This window comes from Lontra canadensis, unplaced genomic scaffold (genome assembly GCF_010015895.1).
Source record: "Lontra canadensis isolate GAN:19392208 unplaced genomic scaffold, GSC_riverotter_1.0 scaffold1, whole genome shotgun sequence".
In the NCBI taxonomy this organism is placed as follows: domain Eukaryota; kingdom Metazoa; phylum Chordata; class Mammalia; order Carnivora; family Mustelidae; genus Lontra; species Lontra canadensis.
Window position 1 is genome coordinate 99,063,953 of NW_022630995.1, and position 20,568 is coordinate 99,084,520.

The 20,568-nt window shown below is 42.3% G+C and overlaps 1 protein-coding gene across 2 annotated transcripts; it reads right to left on the bottom strand.

Annotated features, from left to right (window-relative positions):
• Positions 1-635: 635 nt before the first annotated feature.
• On the bottom strand, positions 636-20,254 carry LOC116869216 (cytochrome P450 2U1). Of its 2 annotated transcripts, none has more exons than XM_032860269.1 (5): positions 19,712-20,254; positions 5,856-6,491; positions 3,875-4,036; positions 2,218-2,385; positions 636-1,063 (listed from the first exon to the last, which is right to left on the bottom strand). In XM_032860269.1, the coding sequence occupies exons 1-5, from the start codon at positions 20,199-20,201 to the stop codon at positions 885-887; spliced, it is 1,635 nt and encodes a 544-aa protein (XP_032716160.1). In that variant the 5' UTR covers positions 20,202-20,254; the 3' UTR covers positions 636-884. The 2 variants fall into 2 exon arrangements, with proteins under 2 accessions (XP_032716160.1, XP_032716165.1); XM_032860274.1 differs by lacking the exon at positions 636-1,063 and adding an exon at positions 2,489-2,582 and having other exon boundaries at positions 2,299-2,385.
• Positions 20,255-20,568: the final 314 nt, after the last annotated feature.

Sequence of the window (20,568 nt, forward strand, 5' to 3'; positions counted from 1 at the left end):
GAAGAACAAGAAAGGCATATTTGGCACAGTCTGTATCCTTCCCCGAAGAATCCCGGTATCACAATTCCCAAGCTCACTATTCAGGGCTCAGGTGGAAAGGTAGAGCTATATCCCCTCAAACAACTCAGCAGAGAGCAACTCGGCACTGTGAAGCCACCTCTTTCGCCAGTAGTTGAAACAGAAGGCAGACATACACATCCAAACAGCCCTTCCTCTCCATACCCGATAAGGGCACTTGAGTCCATGTCTACAAAATGTAAAAAACTAAATCACAAATGAAAAGACAACAGTAACAAAACAAGCCTCCCCCTTCCCAGGACTGACAGAGGATCTGTGGGGAGAAAAGCTCTAACTCATCATGACCGAAACCCACATCCTTCTCTGGCAAAGTATTCAGGTCAGAACCCCGCTTTCGTGTTGTCACAGGTCTGAAGATGGAGGGTCTTCCTTCAGCTTCTGAATTCGTTCTTCGGTACTTAACAGTGTTTTGGTGATGTCGGGAAAGACACGTGGCATTCGACCTTCCTTAGGGGTGAGGAGGGAGAGAAGGCACGTTTTCTTTACCTCGTTGGATGCATGAATGACTGAGGCACTGAGTGATGAGAAGGAATGTTCACTGGTGGAAGGGGAACAAATCCGGATCTCCTGCTTCCCGACCCAGCACCCGAGTCCCCATCCCCTAAGTCACAGATGTGGGTTACTCAAGTGACAGAAGCACCCTGCTGAGGGATGGTCCAAGATGATGCAAGCTCTACCCACGTTCTGGTCTCCCTCTCGTCCGAGCCTGACCCGAGGCCACTGCGTTGCTGGGTCTATCGTCAACTGCAGAAGGAAGAATCTGTTGAGGAGGAAATGTATTTACATTCTCTTCTTGGGCAAGTTCTTTATCTCTTTGAAACGATTACATTAAATGGGTGTGGGGCTAGAGTCAGACCGTATCTTCCAGTCAGGATGGGTTTCTTAGAATCCTTGGGTAAAGTGAAGGTGAAACTCTGCATTAGGCTCACGAACATCAGAAACAATTCCATCTTTGCCAGTTGTTCTCCCATACATACCCGCTTCCCTAAAAATGAAATCAGAAGAAAAAGCTGGGATTAGAATACCCCCGCTCTTCCTATCTCGAGAAGAGCAATTTTATATATCTCAAGTAAGTGTTTTATATGCAGACATAGAGAGTTTTAAAATAAAATGGCCACATATACCTCATGGCTTCCCAGAGAATATGCTGCTCAGAATTTTTTTGTACTTAGTTCACATTTTAATTCCTGCTCATGAAAACCTATCCTCATTCTAGACGGGAACTAGAGACAGATCCAGGCTACTCTGTCTCCTTCAGACCTACTTTATCTCTTTCCTTTGCTCTAACCTGGAAGATTAAAGAGAGAACGAGTCAGAAGAGACTCTCTGGAGCATTCCTCTTTTCTAGACAGAATCCTGCATGTGCCCATCCAGGTGTCTAAAAGAGGGACTGGTGAGATTCCAGAACCCAGCCTCTCAGCCACCAGTCCAGCAGAAGGTAACAAGATGCTCTTAACACCAACAGTTTCTTGGGACTCAAATAATCACTGAGACAACTCAGAAAGGGAGATTTTTAGTCATGTTTAAGGATTTAATGCCAATTGCTTTCATTTTGTTTTTAAAATCCGAGATAAATATAGTAGGGCTGTACTATCTTGGTTATTTACCTCTTCTCTTACATTTGTTTGCTAAGAAAGAAGTATTTTTGGGGGCGCCTGAGTGGCTCAATCATTAGGCGTCTGCCCTCAGCTCAGGTCATGATCCTGGGGTCCTGGGATTGATCCCTGCATTGGGCTCCCTGTTCCATGGGAAGCCTGCTTCTCCCTCTCCTACTCCCCCTGCTTGTGTTTCCTCTCTTGCTGTGTCTCTGTCAAATAAATAAAATCTTAGAAAAGAAATATTTTTAAAGATTTTACTTATTTATTTTAGAGAGAGAGAGAGAGAGCATGAGTGGGGGGAGAGGGAGAGACAATCTCAAGCAGACTCTGTGCTGACTGAGCTCAAGCCCAACACGTGGCTCCATCTCACAGCCCCGAGATCGTGACCTGAGCCGAAATCAAGAGTTGGATGCTTAACCGACTGAGCCATCCAGGCTCCCCAAGAAAGAATTATTTTTAAAACACTATCATGAAATGACAAAAGATTCTTTTAGTTCTACCTCTTTAATTATGCCATTAAGAAAATAAAAGTTGAACTGACCTATTCCAAAAGGAATAAATGTTTCTCTTTTAATAAGTTGTCCTTGATCATCCAGAAATCGATTAGGGCAGAAATCGTCTGGTTTCTCCCAAATGGCTGGGTCTCTGTGCACTGACCACAAGTTGGGTAATATCACTGTGCCTTTAGGAATGGTATATCCTTGGAGCACTAAAACAAACAAACAAAAAAAACCCAGTGTCATGCAACACGTTCTTACTAATAGTTCTCCCTGAACATCACTATCTGGAAAAAAAAAAATCCACTTACATACCTAGCTACTTAACTTGTGGAGACTAAACACTGAGGTGCTGGAGGGTAGGGGCCAGACCTTAACAACTGGCATCCTCGCCACATGCTCCCAGGACCTAGACCGAGGTAAGGCACAGGAGTTGCTCTAACAGATGTTGAGTTAATGAATTAAATCAAACCAAACCCGAAAAACATTATAAATAATAGAAAACACTGAAACAGAAATCATAGGGCATTCCAGATAAACTTTCCAAAGAATTACAAATTTTATGACACTAAAAAAAAAAAAAATCATAAGAGAAAATATATTTATAATACTGTAGGGTAAAATATTTGCATGTAAGAGGACCCACATGGTTCAAACTCATGCTGTTCAAGAGTCAACTGTATTTTATGGTAGTAAATGATAAATTATATCTACATATATGGTTTATACATTCATGATATACCTTTTTCTTAATTTCTTCGATATTTCTAGGCTACACAGTTCATCCTGTGAATTTTTTCAAATCGTCACAAATCTCCAAAAATTTTTCCAATATTTTTATTGAGAAAAGTCTGCATATAAGTGGACCCATGAAGTTGACACTGTGTTGTCCAAGGGTCAGCTGTACAGGGAAGTCAATGCAGGCTTAGCAGCTGACAAGTTCATATGCATGCCCAATGTATCAACTTGAAAACATGAAGTGATCCAATGTCATTTATATGGTATTGACTCCTACACCTGCCTTATGACTATATTATATATATATATATAAAATATGACTATATTATATATATCACATATATGATATATATATTAATATATATATATTTTACATCCCAGCCTGTCTCCAGAGGAGGTAAGTTCCTTCTTATAAGGGAGTTTACATAGAATCTGGGTCCTTACGTGTCAACAACATGACAAAATGGACCCATTTCAGTGTAGGTGAGAAGTTGAAACAGGTGCCCTTAGAATCAGAAGGGCTCTTCTAAGTCTTTAATATTTGTGCTTTGGTTGTAGAGCCGTAAAAGGTAAAGTAGGATAATTCCCAGTTAAAAACCTTAATTTCACATATAGACTAGCTTTTCTGATCCTCCAAGAAGACTGAGAGGGGCCTGTGTTAACTTGGGTGTTTCTCCTGCCCATACAGCCATCTTAGATGCAGCAGAACATGTTTGACAGCGTGAGTGTGCGTGCTCTGACCTCCGGAGAGCTGTTTGTAAGACAAGCTGGACAGGACCACCAGGACCTGAATAACCGACAGCTGAAGGCCGGAGCTCTCCCTGGTAAGCTGGATAACCTTTGCTTATCCACGACACGATGTTCAACCTTCAGAATGGTCCACACCCCATCACTTCAACTCCTTTGGATTAAGAGCCTGGGCTTCCCTCAAGGGCACTCAAAGGAGAGGGATCACAGACTTGCCTGTTTTCTCCGAGGTCATGTGAGGAATGGCGAGGGGCACCACCACCGTCAGCCTCTGCACCTCCATGATGGTGGCTTCCGTGTAGGGCATTTGGGCCTTGTCAGTGAGGGAAGGGATTCTGTTAGCACCAATGACCCTTTCAATTTCTTCCTGAACTTTTTCTATTATAAAAACAAAAAACAAAACAAAACAAAATTAAACAATAACAAATAATAATCCAGAAGATAAGCCAGGAGAACTGAGACTGCCATCCTACGCATACTTGCCGTCACGTCATACCCACAACTGCTAAGCGGGCAGGTCAGATCTGACTCAGCCTTGGGGAGGGAAGCATTGGTCACACATTCCAAGTAGAGGCAGCTGGTCCCAGGGACCAGGTACCACCTTGCGACTTTGAAAAGTGGCTAGCAGGACAGATAGATGGGTAAAGGAGAAAGCATTCTGGAATTAGGGAGACCTCTCAATCATTCCCTCATATGAATAGTGAGCGGACTCTCTCAGCTCTTATGTGACAACATGAGGTAGCCCAGCGTGGGCCCCAGGGATCCCTGCCTCTCGGTTTCACATCCTTGTACGGTCCTCTCCCACCATCCTCTCCCACCTTGTACCACGGTGGTCTGTGTGACACACAGAATGAAGGAAAAGTGATGGCGGGTCAGTTCTGAGCTTAGCTTATAAAAGACATGGTGGCCCCTGTCTCAGGACTTGCTCTCTTTTGAGGGAAGGCATCTGCCAAGTCAGGCAGCCTAACTGGAAAGTCGTAATGGTAAGGCCTGCAGCCAACAGTCCAGTGGACACGCTGTCTTAGAAGTGGACCCTTTGGTCCCAGTCAGGCCTGCAGATGGCTGCAGCTCCAGCCAACATCTCGACAAGAAATCCTAAGCCAGACCACCTGGGTGAAGATGCCCTTGGATTCCTGACCCCCAGAAACTATGAGAGATAGTACATGGTGGTTGTTTCAAGCTGCCAAATTTGGGGATAATTTGGTACTTGTAAACTTGTTAACAAGTTTGTTTGTTTGTTTACTTGTTAACTAATGAAGTAAGCATGATCTTATTCATAATAAACAGAAGATGGCCCCACAGCGATGTCCACACCCCAACCCCCCAGAACCTAGGAAAATGCTACTTTTTATGTGGCAAAAAAGAGACCTTGCAGGTGTGATTTGATTAAGGGCCTTGAGATGGGCAGACGACCCTGGATTTTCTGGGTGTGCACTAATTACATTGGTTTTAAAACCGAAGAACTTTTCCCAGTTTAGTGTCAGAGGGAGATCTGAGTAAAAGGAAATGCTCAGAAGAGTGGTAACATCTCTGGCTTTGAAGATGGAGGAAGGGAGCCAGGAGCCAAGGAAGTTGGAAATGGAACCTTCTCCAGAACCTCCAGGAAGGAATGCTGCCCCACTAACATTTTGATGTTAGCTCAGTGAGACACAGACCTTTAAGATAATAAATTCATGTTCATTTAAATCACTAAGTTTGTGGTGATTTGTTATAGGACAACAGAAAAGCAATGCACTGTCCTCCTTGTTGGTCTTCCACTGTGAACTTCCAGACTCTACCTATCAGTATTGATGTGGTCAAAATAGCTCTGTGATCTTGAGAAAGTCACATAACTTCTCTGGGTCCCTGGTCCCCATTTTCAGAACAAGATGACTGGTTCAGATAATCACTGTAACTCTCGTTAGCCCTGGATGGTCTTTCTTTTCTAAAAGTCTTCCACTAGTATACATTTCACACCCAACAAGACCTTAGAGATTTATAGCAGGGGCAAGAAGATAGGACATTGGCCCCACTGTCTAGAAACTTGGGAGCTGCACTGTTAACACCTTCCCAACTCCCCATGGGATTCGAGTATTTCCACTTTGTTTACCAGCCTGAAGACACTGCTCAGTGCCAGGAGCTACAGGATCGCCCAAGCTGCTGACACTGATTTAAATACTCTGGCTTTGCTTGAATGAAGGAGGTACAGGTTAATTACCTTGTACATCGGGGTTCAGTGACATATACAGAAGGCACCAAAGCAAGGAGTTAGTTGTGGTATCAGTCCCAGCAATGAAGAGATCACCAATGATATAAAATAAGTAATCTTCATTAAAGCTACTGTTGCTGTTATTTTTTCTCTCCTCCTCCACGTGGAGAAGGTACATGTCTATGAAGTCCTGAGGGTTCTCTACATCCAGAGACTCTCGATGGTCTTTGATGATTTTTTTAAGGAAAGTGGTAATATCCTTTTCAATTTGTCTTAATTCCTTAAATGGTCCGAAGGGAAGATAATAAAGCCAGGGGCATATGTTGACCAGGAGGAGCTGGGTGTTCAGACAGATTTCTAGTGCTCGTGACATGAGATTGAGCGTCTTCTTAAACTCGCTATTGGTGTAGTCAAAGCGCCGGCCAAAGCACAGGGAGCAAATGATGTTAGAGACGGCATTGTTGACGACGGGGAAAGGGTCAAAGGGGTCTTCTCCGTGCTTCTGCATTTCCTCTTTCACATACCGAAACTCTTCAATAATCCTGGGCTCCAAGCTCAGCTTTCCCAAGCCAAAATGACGAAGGGTTGAATGGGAGAACTTCCTCTGTTGTCTCCACTCCGGACCGTAATGTGCGAACACAATCCCTACAGAAGGACAGCGAGAAAGAAGGTGAGAGAGAACAGCCTGATCCCACCAAGCAGGGCCCACAATGAGGCGTGTGCGGTGTTCGTCAAGTATCCCTTGTGCGAAATTCAGCCACAGGGAGAGATCACCAGCCAAAAAGGATGATTAGCAAAACTGAATTATCAAGACAGTACATGTTCCTCATAATAAAAATCACATCCAATAAGGCGTATTATGATAGGTAGGAACTCCCGGGGAAATGAAAAGCAAAGAATTTCAATTGCCAGAGTTGGCATACATTTCCAAATCTTGGGCTTCATTAAGAGTAAATCCAATGGGGCGCCTGGGTGGCTCAGTGGGTTAAGCCGCTGCCTTCGGCTCGGGTCATGGTCTCAGGGTCCTGGGATCGAGTCCCGCGTCGGGCTCTCTGCTCAGCGGGGAGCCTGCTTCCTCCTCTCTCTCTCTCTCTCTCTCTGCCTGCCTCTCTGTCTACTTGTGATCTCTCTCGGTCAAATAAATAAATAAAATCTTAAAAAAAAAAAAAAAGAGTAAATCCAAGCTTAAGTGCTTCAGGCTGGATATTCCCCTATTCTGAACAGAATGAGGCAGGGTCGTTACTGGATTGTGCCGACCATTAAGATCCCAGGTTTTGGCATCATTTGGGGGATATAGGAGGAACTTGTTAAATATTAACTGAAAAAATCAACAGCCCAACTGGATTTTAAACCCTGGCTATCACTTTGCATCCGGATAACTGGCAGGTACTCTAAAATGTCTGTTGCTGGCAATAGCCCTAATTTAAAAACCTCTGAACTCAAGGTCTCCACAACTCTACCTTATTTGATCCTCACTTACGTTATACATGTCCCACCACCAAGCCCAGCGTCGTTCCAAGATGTTGTGTCAAATTGTTTTCAAATATTCGCTTCCCATCACCTATTTCACCCTCTTATTTTCCATGGGCCCTTTATTGTTCCAGCTGGTTCTCCTTTCCCATTTTTTTTTTTTAAAAGACTATCTATTCATGACAGAAGGAGACAGGGAGAGAGGGAGCACAAGCAGGAGTATGAGAGGGAGAAGGAGGCCTCCCGCTGAGCAGGCAGCCTGACATGGGGCTCGATCCCAGGACCCTGGGATCCTGACTTGAGCTGAGAACAGATGCTTAATGACTGAGCCACCCAAGTGCCCCTCTCCTTTCCCATTTTTAATCGACATCATTTCTGGTACTTTTGAAGACATGCTTCACATATTTAACAAATATTTCTGAATGCTGACTGTGTGCCCGGCACTGGGATGTTGTAAATATAGACTCTTCTCTGTGGTTAAATCTCACAGTCTTGAACACCTCCATAAAATGCTCTTCAAAATAGACATCCATGTGGTCAAACAAATCAGACAATCTATCAACTCAGCTTTTCTCCTTGGACTCTGGCACATATCTGCTCAAATCCACAGCAGCTGCCTTCCCAGATCTTCTGTTCAGGTGTCTGGTGACTTCTGTGTGGCATTATTTAGGACTTTTCTTAGACTCTCCTGTGTTGAACCAATTTCCCGGATTTTACTTCTTCCTCTTTCTTGTTTCTTTCCCTGAATTTGCTAAAGCAAAAATGCATGGAAGGCAAATTTCTAAGATTTTTTAAAAAACATTTATTTTACCTCTTCTACTTCCTCAGAATTTCAAAGACATTGCTAAGAGTGGCTTGATGAGTCTTCGATGTACAGAAGACTTGCCAAGTTATAATATGAAGTGCTTAATGCATATTGTCTTAATCACTGTTACTTTTTTAAGATACAAATAAAACTTCATAGTAAGTCTTAACATATAATAGGAAACCCCCCTTCTTGTTTTCTTTCAAAACTATTTTTTAAATTATTATTATTATTGGCTCTTCACTCTTTTATAAAACTTTGAAGTCAGTTTTTTTCAAGTTCTATTAAAAAAAACTTTGGGGATTTTCACTGGAATTGTATTTAATTTATAGACTTGAAAACTGCTTTCTTTCTGATAATTGAAGCTGCTTGCAGTGCAAGAATAAATCCAATTTTGGTTACGGTTTTATTTTGGTTTTAATTGTTGGATTTGATTTCCTAATATATTTTTAAAAGATTTATTTATTTATTTTAGAGAGCAAGAGTAGTAGCAGCAGAGGGAGAGGGAGAGAAAATCCAAAGCAGACTCCAAGCCGAGTGTGGAGCCCAATGCAGAGCTCCATCTCACAACCCTGAGATCATGACCTGAGCTGAAACCAAGAGTGAGATGCTTAACCGACTGTGCCACCAGGGCCCCCCCCCGCATATTTTTTTCATGGCCAATAAATTTCCACTCTCATAATACACTTGTCTGAAGATACTGGCCTCCTGAAATGAGCCAGTGTATACTCTTTCTCTCTGGAAGAATCTGTCTAAAATTATAATGATACATTCCTTTTTTTTTTTTTCTTTCATGCTTTTATTCTTTTCCAGATATATAAAGTTGGTCATCTAACTCACTAGTTTTCAGACCTTTATCCCAATAAATAACTTAAGAATCTACGTTTGCCTCTGAGTACCACATAAGCTACAGTCCACAAGTATTGTTTGTATGCATTTTCATTATAATCGTGTTTAAAAATTTTTTGTTATAATTTTTTTGCTACCTAAGTTTATTTGTCTTATACTGATTTTTGGCACTAATGAGGCTTGCTTTTTAGCCTAGTATGTGATCAATTTTAATAAAATTTCCAATAAAATTGAGAAGAATTTTTATCTAAATCACTTGTTGGATACAGGGTTCTTTATATGTCTAGTAGAAACCTGATAAATGTTGGAATCCAATCTTTTGTATCCTTAGCAAATTTTTATCTTCCTGCTCTCTCAATTATTCAAATACTAATGTTATGAACAGAATGAGGCAGGGTCGTTACTGGATTGTGCCGACCATTAAGATCCCAGGTTAATGTTAAAGTATTTTGGTATAATGGTACATTTACCAACTTCTCTTTGCAATTCTGCAAGTTTTGCTACAGAATTCTGCTATGTAGTTCTTTATAACTACATATCTATCTTTTCTCTTAGGTATATATATACTGTTAGGTACATGCAAGTTTAAAATTATTATATATTCCTGGTTTAATAAAAAGCTTCTTTTATCACCATTTAATTCACTACTTCTTAACAATGAAGTTTGGCTTGAAATATATATTGTCAAAAGTATATGTAAGGTAAATATTGTCAAAAAGACATCAGCTTTTCTTTTTAAAGTATTATCTCAGTATAACACTTTCCTTTCTTTTATTTTGAATTTTAATGTACCCTTATGTTTGGGATATGTCTCTTTTAAAATAGCATACAATTGGGGGCACCTGGGTGGGTCAGTCAGTTTCAGCTTGGTTTTGGCTCAGGTTGTGATCTCATGGGTCACTGAGATCAGCAGGGTCAGCCTCCAGACTCAGTGGGATTCTGCCTGGGGATTCTCTCTCTCTGCTCCTCCCCCCTGTGCACATTCTCATGCATGTTCTCTCTAAAAAATAAGTAATCTTTTAAAAAATTTATTAATATTACATTTGGGTTTTTAAAAAATCCATTCTAACAAAAATATCCATTCTAGCAATCTCTTAGCCAGTCAATTTTCCATTTACATTTAATATAATTACCAATTTATTTCTAATATACTATTTTGAACTTTGTCCTACTGTATCTGTTCTTCTCCTTTTCTTCTCTTGCTCTTTTCTGACTTAGAGAAACAGAGTGAATCCTCACCCTCAAATTTTTAACACATTTACTTAAAGTCTGGATTAACAATCAGCAAACTTCAGCACACAGGGCAAATCCAGCCTGCTGCCTCTTTTTATAGTCATATATATATATAGTCAACAAAGATTAGTTTTTGCTTTTTAAATGGTTGGAAAAAAAATCAAAACAATATGTCATGGGGGCGCCTGGGTGGCTCAGTGGGTTAAAGCCTCTGCCTTCGGCTCAGGTCATGATCCCAGGGTCCTGAGATTGAGCCCCACGTCGGGGGAGCTCAATCTCCTCTTGAGATCACCTGCTTCCTCCTCTCTCTCTCTCTGCCTGCCTCTCTGCCTACTTGTGATCTCTGTCTGTCAAATAAATAAATAAAAATCTTTAAAAAAATATAAAAAAAAACAATATGTCATAATATACGAAACACATGACATTCACATTTCAGGGTCTATAAATAAAGGTTACTAGAGAACAGCCAGTTAATGAGCCACTGTACTTCAGTTACATGTAGTCTGTGGCTCTTTTGCACTAAAATGGCAGGGTACTTGCAGCAGGGATTGTTGGTAGGAGAGAACACTTTCTCTGCCAGGGCCCAAGCCAAGACAGACACATTTCCCTGTTTTCTTGTGCTGGTGGCCAGGTTTGTCAGGTGTTCTTTGTCAAATTCAATCTTTCACGCAAAGTGAAACTCTTCAAGAGTCCTCTCTTTTATCTAGAGGCAACTTTTCATCTTGTGTAATAGAAGGTCATATCTCTCTGCCCTCACTCCACTTAGTCCACATCCTTGTCCAAGGGTTCACTAAAACCTAAGAGTGCCCAGAGCATTTGCTTTCTGTTTTCTGAGGGAGTAGGTGTGGTGATAAGGAACTGGTCTAGCTATATTTTATATGCACTTCAAACTCAGTGGCTCATCCCTGTCCCCTATAATCACTGGACCTCCAATTCCTGAGACTTTCTGGTGTTCTGCAGGGTAAACTGTCTCACCCTCCACTAGTACACTCCTCTGCCCCATGTAGACACTTAGGGAGTGGTCGTCCTTCACTCTATGAAGTCATTGGCAAATCCTAGGTCTACTTTTTATCTTCAAATGTTGTGGTGCAGGATGATAGATTCACTTCACCATGGACAGAGTGTGTGCTTCTGTTAAAAGTCCCTCTGTTTTGGTGTGTGATTATCAAGACAAAGAAGAAATGGAAATGTCTTAACCATTCCTGACACTAAAATTCTCCCTTTATTCAATTAAGCCCCATAAACTATTTCCTAGGCAACTACAGCTTAGTCACTCTTCCTGCAATTAACCATGGCCAAGTCTTGCTGATTCAGCATTGAGACATTGGGTCCCCTTCTTTTTCCTCACTTCATGATTTTGACACTAATTTTAACTGCTGTCTAATTTAAGATATCACATATGACATCTGTGCTTTGTCCTATTTCTCAAGAAACTATTTTTTCTTTTATTAGGTCTTCAGCCTGTATCACCTACTATCTTTCAAACTGTACATTTGTATTTAAACATATTTTACCTATTAAAATGCCTCTTTTCTAACAGTTTTTCCAGTATTTATGTAGAGTCCCCATGTGCCAGTTACTAAAAGAATATAAATTAAAAAGACACAATACCTCTTTTTAAGATGTTAGTCTTTTGAGGAACTAGATCAACTAACAATCCATATCCACTGTTGTATGTTAGACTGTACTGAAATTATATACTGTATTGAATGCTGTATGTTGGACTGTACTGAATTTGCACAGTTGGAATATACGCTGTTGAATGTGGTACTGTTGGGATGTGTTGTCTTGAATGTTTTCTGTTGGACTGTGCTGAAGTTGCATAGTTGGAATGCACAGTATTGAATGTTTTATGTTGGACTGTATTGAATGTTGCAGTGTTAGGATATATTGATTGGATGCTGTATGTCAGAGGTGTACTGAAGCTGTAATGTAGACAAAGGAAGGAGCACCACGTCAACTGAGGAAAGGTGGCACTTCTCTGAAGAGAGGACACGTGAACAGATGCCACATTTGTAAATAAAGGTGTGTGTGAAGGCACATTTTAGAAAAATAAAAAACTTGAGCAAAGTTAAAGAGGATGTTACAGGAAGGGCTAAATTATCTTTAGAGGGAATCAGGTTAAGATAAGTCAAGGAGATGGAGAGAACCTACTCAGAAGTGGCGGATATTTGAAGACTGGGACAACTGACAACAAGTTGACAGGTATGAAATCCTAGACAAAAGAGGTGACCCAGGAGCCCACACCTGAGAATGCTCGGATGAGTGGCATGGACAGAATTAATGGCGTCAAGCTTCCAAACTTCACAAAACACTCATGTTTTGGAGCCAGAATGGCTTAAGGTCTTAGGACTGTCTGAAAGACATTCAGGCCCTTTCTACAGTTGCTGACCTCTCCACTCCTAGCCCTGAAAAGCAATTGTATTCACGGATATATACAAGGGCTTCATTTCAAGGAGGATGATAATACTAAAACATAAAAATGGCTCCAAAGCAAAAATTAGGACTCTCCTTGTTGGGAATGACAAAAATATATCCTTAAGTAGGTTTGACAAAAATATATCCTGAAGTAGGTTTGGCAAAAAGGCCAATTAGGCTGTGGAAACAAAAGCAGGAAAAGCTGGGCGTTATCAGATCGGAGAAGACTAAAGCCCACAAAACTCTTTCTCCCTGCACCAATTTTTCACTACTTTCTGCACAGCTTCATTTCTTTCCTATTGCAAACCCCCTTTTCCAAGCATCAGGAGCTAACTTGGGATTCCTAATCTCCCATTTTCCCCACCAGAGAGAAAAGGTCAGATCGACATTGAAAAATGCTGGAGGAGGATTCAAATGCTTCAATCCAGCATTCCATGATGATAGCAATTTGGATACCTGAGGTTTATTTGGTGTCTTGAGGTTTCTGAACTATACTGTAAATACAAATTCTTGAGTTCTGTGCCCAGCCTACAGACGAGCCACTGGTACAGAGAGGTGATCAATTCATCTTTGATCTGGGTCTATCCCTTGACTAATCACTGTGGCCAGAGAGGGGAGTTCATATAAAGATAGGGCATCTCATGTTCCGAAGGCAGTTAGTGGGTACAAAGGGGTGGTGAAGACAAAGAGGTCCTCAGAGGGGAGAGCTTGTCTGAGGAATAGGTGGTAGAAAGTTGAAACAAAAATCCACTTAAACCAAATACAGGATAGGCTAAACTGACTGTGATACATTCTCACAAAGGAATGTTGTGCAGTTCTTATGATCTTTGTAGGAGAATACTGAATAATGTGGAAATATACTCAGAAAATTTAAGCGACAAAAACAATGTGAATATGACTCCATTTTAAAGAAGCAAATACGTTTTTAAAAAATACATGTAAGGGGTGCCTGGGTGGCTCAGTGGGTTAAGCCTCTGCCTTCAGCTCAGTAATGATCTCAGGGTCCTGGGATCGAGCCCTGCATCAGGCTCTCTGCTCAGCAGGGAGCCTGCTTCCCCCTCTCCTTCTGCCTGCCTCTCTGCCTACTTGTGATCTCTTGTCTGTCAAATAAATAAATAAGAAATCTTTAAAAAAAATACATGTAAAATGTGATGAGCACTAGGTGTTACACACAACTGATGAATCACTGAACACTACACCTGAAACTAATGATGTATTATATGTTGCTAATTGGATCTACACTTCTAAAAAGGGGAAAAAATACATGTACAAATACAAATAGAAAAAATACTGGAAGGCTGCCACAGGCTGAATGTTTGTGTCCCTCTCCAAATTCATATGTTAAATCTCAGTGCCTAATGTGATGGTATCTGAAGGGAGGTCTTTGGGAGGAGATTGAAATCATGAAGGTGGAGCCCTCATGAATGAGGTCAGTGTCCCTATAAAGGAGGCCCCAGAGATCTCCCTTGCCCCCCTTCCACCATGTGAGGTTACACATGTCCATCTGGGGACTAGGAAGTGGGCCCCCACAAGACACCAAGTCTGCTGGGGCCTTGACATTGCACTTCCCAGCCTCCAGAACTGTTAAGAAACAAATTCTGCTGATTATAAGTCATCCAGCTTGTTCCTCTGTTAAAGCAGCTCAAATAGGCTAAGACAAAGGCAATACATAAATGATTCACAGACCTGTGCCCCTGGGGCAAACAATACATTATATGTTAATAAAAATATATATTTTTTAAATGCTGATAATGGTTATCTCAAAATAACAGTGATCATAGATGATTTTCAATTCTATTTGGAAAGAATGGAAAGGAATTCTTTTTTTCCTTTTCCACGTTTCATGTTTTATAGTAATATACATACACTAAAGTAAAAATACTTAGTTTACATTAAATTTGATGCAATTTCCATTTATCACACATATATTTTCTTCCTCCTGAAGCAGAGAAGGTGCTATCCATCCACTAATTATATTCGTCCTTTCTTTCTGTGGGGTCAGAGAAATGTTCCTCTTAGTGGGAATTCAGGCCTTCTTGATACGAATATATAATGATTTCAAATACCTATTTTACTGCACTTACTACAAAATTTGGTTATCCTGCTTTCCTCGTTCATTTTTAAATTCCCCAGATGAACTTTCATTTTCTATTTTCATTTCCTAATTTCATTTTTGCATCATGTTCCCCTTTAAGGTAGTCAACACTGACTAGTCTATACTTTTAAACTTCTTCCAAATTTCCTTACTTTCCAGTTTTATGGCTCTACAGCTTGTTTTCACTCTTGTTTGAAACCTCTAGCAATCTTTTAAAATTAGAAAGGATCTAATTTCTATCAACAAGGAAATAAATAAATCAGCTAACAAAAACTGGAAGTAGAAAGGTAATTTCAAGGCACCTGGGTGGCTCAGTCAGTTAAGCATCTGACTCTTGATTTCAGCTCAGGTCATGATCTCAGGGTCGTGAGATCGAGCCCCCACATGGGGCTCCATGCTGGTTGTGGAGACGGGTTAAGATTCTTCCGTCTTTCCCTCCCAGCCCCCACTCCCCGATCTTATGTGAACTCTCTCAAACAAACAAACAAACAAACAAAAACATATGTAAGTTAAAAAAAAAAATACCAAATGAAGCGCTGTATTGTTTATGAATCTGAAGCAAATCTGAGTGGTAAATGAATTTATATTGCTCTCTGAACTTCATATTTGAAATATTTTGTAATAAAAATGTGATGTGCAAAACCTTTTAGAAGAAACAAACCACGTTTAGAGTAAAGCACTCTTTGGTAGCCTTGGCTCTGAATTTTTAACTTTATTTCCTATTCCTGCTCAGAAAAACAATAAGATAGATTAAAGAGTATGATGGCCATGGCTAATGTGAAATATCTCTATGGCATATCTAGCTTACTATAGTCTTCATGGGCTTAAAAGAAGATCAACTTGTCTAAGCATGATATTTTGAAAAATTCAAATATAATAAACAAAATAAACAACCTCCCACATTCTAGAACTTTCTGGCAATGTGCTATCAACTATTTCAAGCCTACCTGCATACATCACTGTTTATGAAATATTCACTTCTCCACTAGTCTTGCAACTTTAGCAGCAACATTCTCCAAAAATATATTGTAATCAATAATGTTGTTAACCTCTAATTCCTAATACTGTTTCTCTTTCTCCTATTCTCTACAGATTTCTTTCCTAGGCAACTTCACATTTTATAATTCTACCTTTGGAAACAGTAGCCAAATGTAGCCAAGTAGCTCAGCCTTTAGCTCTCATGGCTTCTCTTCTTCAGGCTGATAACTTCAGTCTATCCTTTTCTTGATCTATAAAGTCAGCTCAGAATTTGTCTGGTCCTTCCACCTCTGAGGGACATCTTGAAATAAACTCACTTTCTCCCCTTTTATTCTTCACCCTTGAAAAAGTTCCATGAAAAACATTCCTCAGCTATCTCCATTTTCCTATTCAGATGATCTGTTCTCTACTCTAGGTTAACCCCACAAGTATTTCCTTTGTGACTATGGTTCTCCCTTCACCTTCTCTCGTCCATCACCTTCACCAGCCACAGTATTTTTTTCTCAGTTTACAGTCCATGATCCAACACACATCCATTAGAATACCAGAGCAGTATCACCTAAAAAATCCTGTCTCTTGCAGGAATGAATATTTTGAGATGGTGAAACACCAAGTTACCCCAGATTCCCAGTCTCTTCCTACATAAAGGATCTAATAATAAGTTGTGACCCAACTAATACTTAGAAACTGTTTCTTATAGATTTTCAGCAAATCATAAACCCACCAAGGACCTCAAAGAAGGAAATCTAACTCATACCTTAAAAAAAAAATCCAGAGGAAAAGATAGACATGCAAAAAAAAATTACAATATAATGTAGTAAGTGCATCAGCCATGCAAAAAAATTATAATGTGGTAAATGTATCAACAGATGCTTATATGCACATAGCTACTCATTTATTGATTACCTACTTGTACCAATTAAGTGGGGAAACAGTGGTTCACAAGACAAACCAAATCTTTGCCCTCACAGAGTTTATATCCCATTGGTAGGTGGGGCTTGTAGTAACCTAAATATTTTCACGGTGTTTAGTGACTGAAATATGAACGAGATAAAATAAGTTGTGATATTGGGCAGTCTCTAAAACAGGACTGAAAGGTGACAACTGGCCTGAGAGAGGATAAGGAGTCGATTAAAGTGAAAAGTTATTCCATGTCCAAGGACAACAAACACAGCAAACTGGAACAGTCACATGCTTGGCAGAAATCTGCCTAATTTTTCTAGAACAGGTAGAAATGTACAAGTAAAGGCAGAATCAAAAGAGCTAAAGTCAGAAAGGCAGGCAGGGACCAAGTCGTTTGGGGCACAGTAGGTCAAGGATGGAGCTGGAGGCAAGTTTGATTCATGGTTTTTAAAAAGAGACCCCTTTGGCTGCTGTGTGGATTAAAAAAAAACAAGAGTGGAAGCAAGCAGGCTAGTTAAGAAGCTTCAAGCGTCAGATGAAAAATGGTGGTACTGACTGAGGGTGCTGACAAGGGAAATAGAAACAAGTGGATGGATGTAGAATTGTGTCTGCAGGAGGAAAGGATGAGATGTGCTGACTGACTGGCTGGGGTGGGAGGGGAGCAGAGTTTAAAATAAAACAGTGGAACCATGGAGAAAGGGTAACTCACCTCTCCTTGGTGGAGTGGAGAAGTATGTCAGCGAACACATTCTCAAAGAGGTGACTTTCACAGGTATGAAAAAATGGAAAATAACAAGTGTGGGTGAGGATGTGGACAGACTAGAACCTGGTTCATTGCCTCCAGGGAATGTAAAATGGTGCGGCCACCATGGAAAATAGTAGGATAGTACTCAAAAACTTAAATATAGAATTGCCATATGATCAAGCAATTCTATTTCTGGGTTTCTACCAAAAGAATGAAATGGAGAAGGACTTGAATGGTTGTGTGCCATGTCCCTAGCAGCATTTTTCATAGTCGCTAAAAGGCAGAAGTACCCAAGTGGCATCAGGGGACAAAAGGCTAAACAAAATGAGTTCTAGAAATTCAATGGAATAGTATTCAGACTTAAAAAGGAAGGCAATTGGGCGCCTGGGTGGCTCAGATGGTTAAGCGACTGCCTTCAGCTCAGGTCAGGATCCTGGAGTCCCGGGGTCCAGTCCTGCATCAGGCTCCCAGCTCCATGGGGAGTCTGCTTCTCCCTCTGACCTTCTCCCCTCTCAAGCTCTCTCTCACTCTCTCTCTAATAAATTAACCAAAAAAAAAAAAAAAAAGGAAGGCAATTCTCACACAAGCTACAACGGGGAAAAACCTTAAAACATAATGCTAAGTGAAAAATGTCAACCACAAAAGGACAAATAATGTATGATATCACTTATATCAAGTACCTAGAACAGTCACATTTGTAGAGGCAGCAAACAGAACAGTGGTTGCCAGAGGCTAGAGAGAAGGAAGGGTTTTGTTTGTTTTTTGTTTAATTTTGCGTAATCTCTATCCCCAACGTGGGACTTGAACTCATGGCCCCAAGATCACAGGTGAATGCGCCACCACCTGAGCCAGGCATGTGTCCCAAGGAGGGAGTTGTTAAATATTTGTTTAATGGGTATGATGTTTCAGTTTTCCAAGATGAAAAGTGTTCTATAGATAGTTGTAATGGTTTCACAACAATGTGAATGACTTAATGTCACTGAACTTAAAAACGGTTAAGATGGCAAATTTTATGTTATGTGATCTCACCACATTTTTTTTTTTTTAAATAAAAAGGGAGAGGGGCGCTTGGGTGGCTCAGTGGGTTAAAGCCTCTGCCTTCAGCTCGGGTCATGATCTCGGGGTCTTTGGATCGGGCTCTCTGCTCAGCGGTGAGCCTGCTTCCTCCTGCCTGCCTCTCTGCCTACTTGTGATCTGTCTATCAAATAAATAAGTTTTAAAAAAGGGGTGGGGAAGAGAAAGCAAAGCAAAGCAAACAGGAGTCCTCCAGGCAGCCATGAGATGGAAAGAAAATTCTAGGTAGAAGCAGCAGTGATGTGTGAAGGCACGGAGTTGGTGAATTATGAACGGTGACAGTTGTTTTTCAGTGGGATATTTAAAACATTATGATCATCATTTCTATTCATTTAAAATCCTGATGCAGAACTCTGGCTTAATCAGATTCAAAAAAGCCTGGATCTCTTTATGCCGCATTTCACATTCTCCTAGATGTCAATCTAGTGGTGAAGACCCACATCCAATTACAAAATTATGCAGCCCCAGTTTTGTTAAGTGCAGTAAAGGAAAAGCAGTTGTGCACAGAAATTGGTTCCAAAAGAGAGCTTAACTGGATAGGAAGTGAGAAAAAATTTCCGGAGGGAAAGACATTTAAATGTAACACCTGATTGATGAGAAGCAATTAAATTAACATCTGACTCAGACAAAAAAAAGTCTGGGATCTATACCAGCCAGTAAGACAAAGGGTAAGACTGATAAACAAAGGGGTGGGGGGATGGAGTTAGGGAAAGGGTAAATGTGATCTTTTATTGCAGTGGGTAATATGTTTCCCAACTTTCAAAACTGCCCAACTTGGATTTCCAGAAGCAGACATCAGAAGCTACAAACCCAGTAAAATAGGTTTGCCAATAGGCTCCTAACGTGTTTCCTGGACCTTTTATCTTATGGAAAATACCTTCTTAAGCTCTCATTCAGAACTCAGAAGGTGTAAAGAATATCCCTGCCTCCTTCTAACACGGCCAAGGTTTCCCCCTGGGGACACAGCCTTGAGAATGAGGCCTTGTTCTCGGAAGGACAGAGCATCCCTGGAAAGGTAGAGCCTGGCTTTCACGCATCCCTCCCACCCCCACCCCTGTCCCCATTATCCTTCCTTAACTTTCGGGTGGGTTTCCTACTTCAGATCTCCGACTATGATGAGCCACCCATCCAGCAGCTCAGCACGATCTTAAGGGCACCGTTAACGGGACGCGACGCCGCGCCCCTCCCACTTCGGGGCTGGGTGCGGGTGGGCTCTGTGCGCCGGCTGGAAAGTGCGCAGGAGGCGCCGCATCGCGCGTTCACGCTGCCCGCGACCCCCCAAGGCTCCGGCTCACCTTTCTCCTTGGTTACGAGGGAGACCAGAGGCACCCGCGGGCGGTCGCTAAAGATCTCGGCCTGCTGCACCAGCGCCTCGCGCACGCTGTGGAAGTCGCTGAGGACCACCACCAGGTAGTGGCCGATGAAGAAGCTGAAGACGTTGCCGTAGACGCGGGCCAGGTCGGCCAGGAGCAACTGCGGGCTCAGGGCCGAGGGCTCCGTCCCTGCGGCCCTCGCCCGGCGGTGCAGCCAGCTCTTCCGTCGGAGGAACGAAGGCAGCAGCACGAAGCCGAAGTTGCCCACCACGGGCCAGGGCGTGGGCCCGGGAGGGATGCCCCGCGCCCGGTGCCGCCAGAGCCAGCTCCAGCCGAGCAGCGCCGCGAGGCTGAGCAGCCAGAGCGCGCCGCCGGTGGGGTCCAGCCGCAAAAGCCCGGGAGGCGCGGGCAGCAGGCGCAGAGGCCAGGGCGAGCCCTCGGCGGGGGGCTGCGGCAGCCCGGGGGAGGCCATGGCCGGGCGCCGGGGTCCGCAGCCTCGGCTTCCTCGGACGGACCCTTGGAAACCGCAAGCTGACAGCGGCGCCGCTCCCCCGGCGCCCGCAGCTGACTGCGCCGCGGGGCGGGGGGCGGGGAGAAGGGCGGCGGAGGGCGCCCCGGATTGGCCGCGCGCACCGCCCGCCTCCAATCAGCTACGCCCGAGCACAAACGGGGACGCGCTCGCAGCGTGGCAGAAGCGGTCCTCTGGGAGGCGGGGCGCGCGATCCGAAAGTTTGACCCCGAAGTCCTGTTGGGCTTCTCCTCCGGTCGGGCAGGGCAGTTACTGCCCTTGACACAGAGATGCTTGCGTTCCGATTGGCTGTCGGATTTCCTCGTGTTAC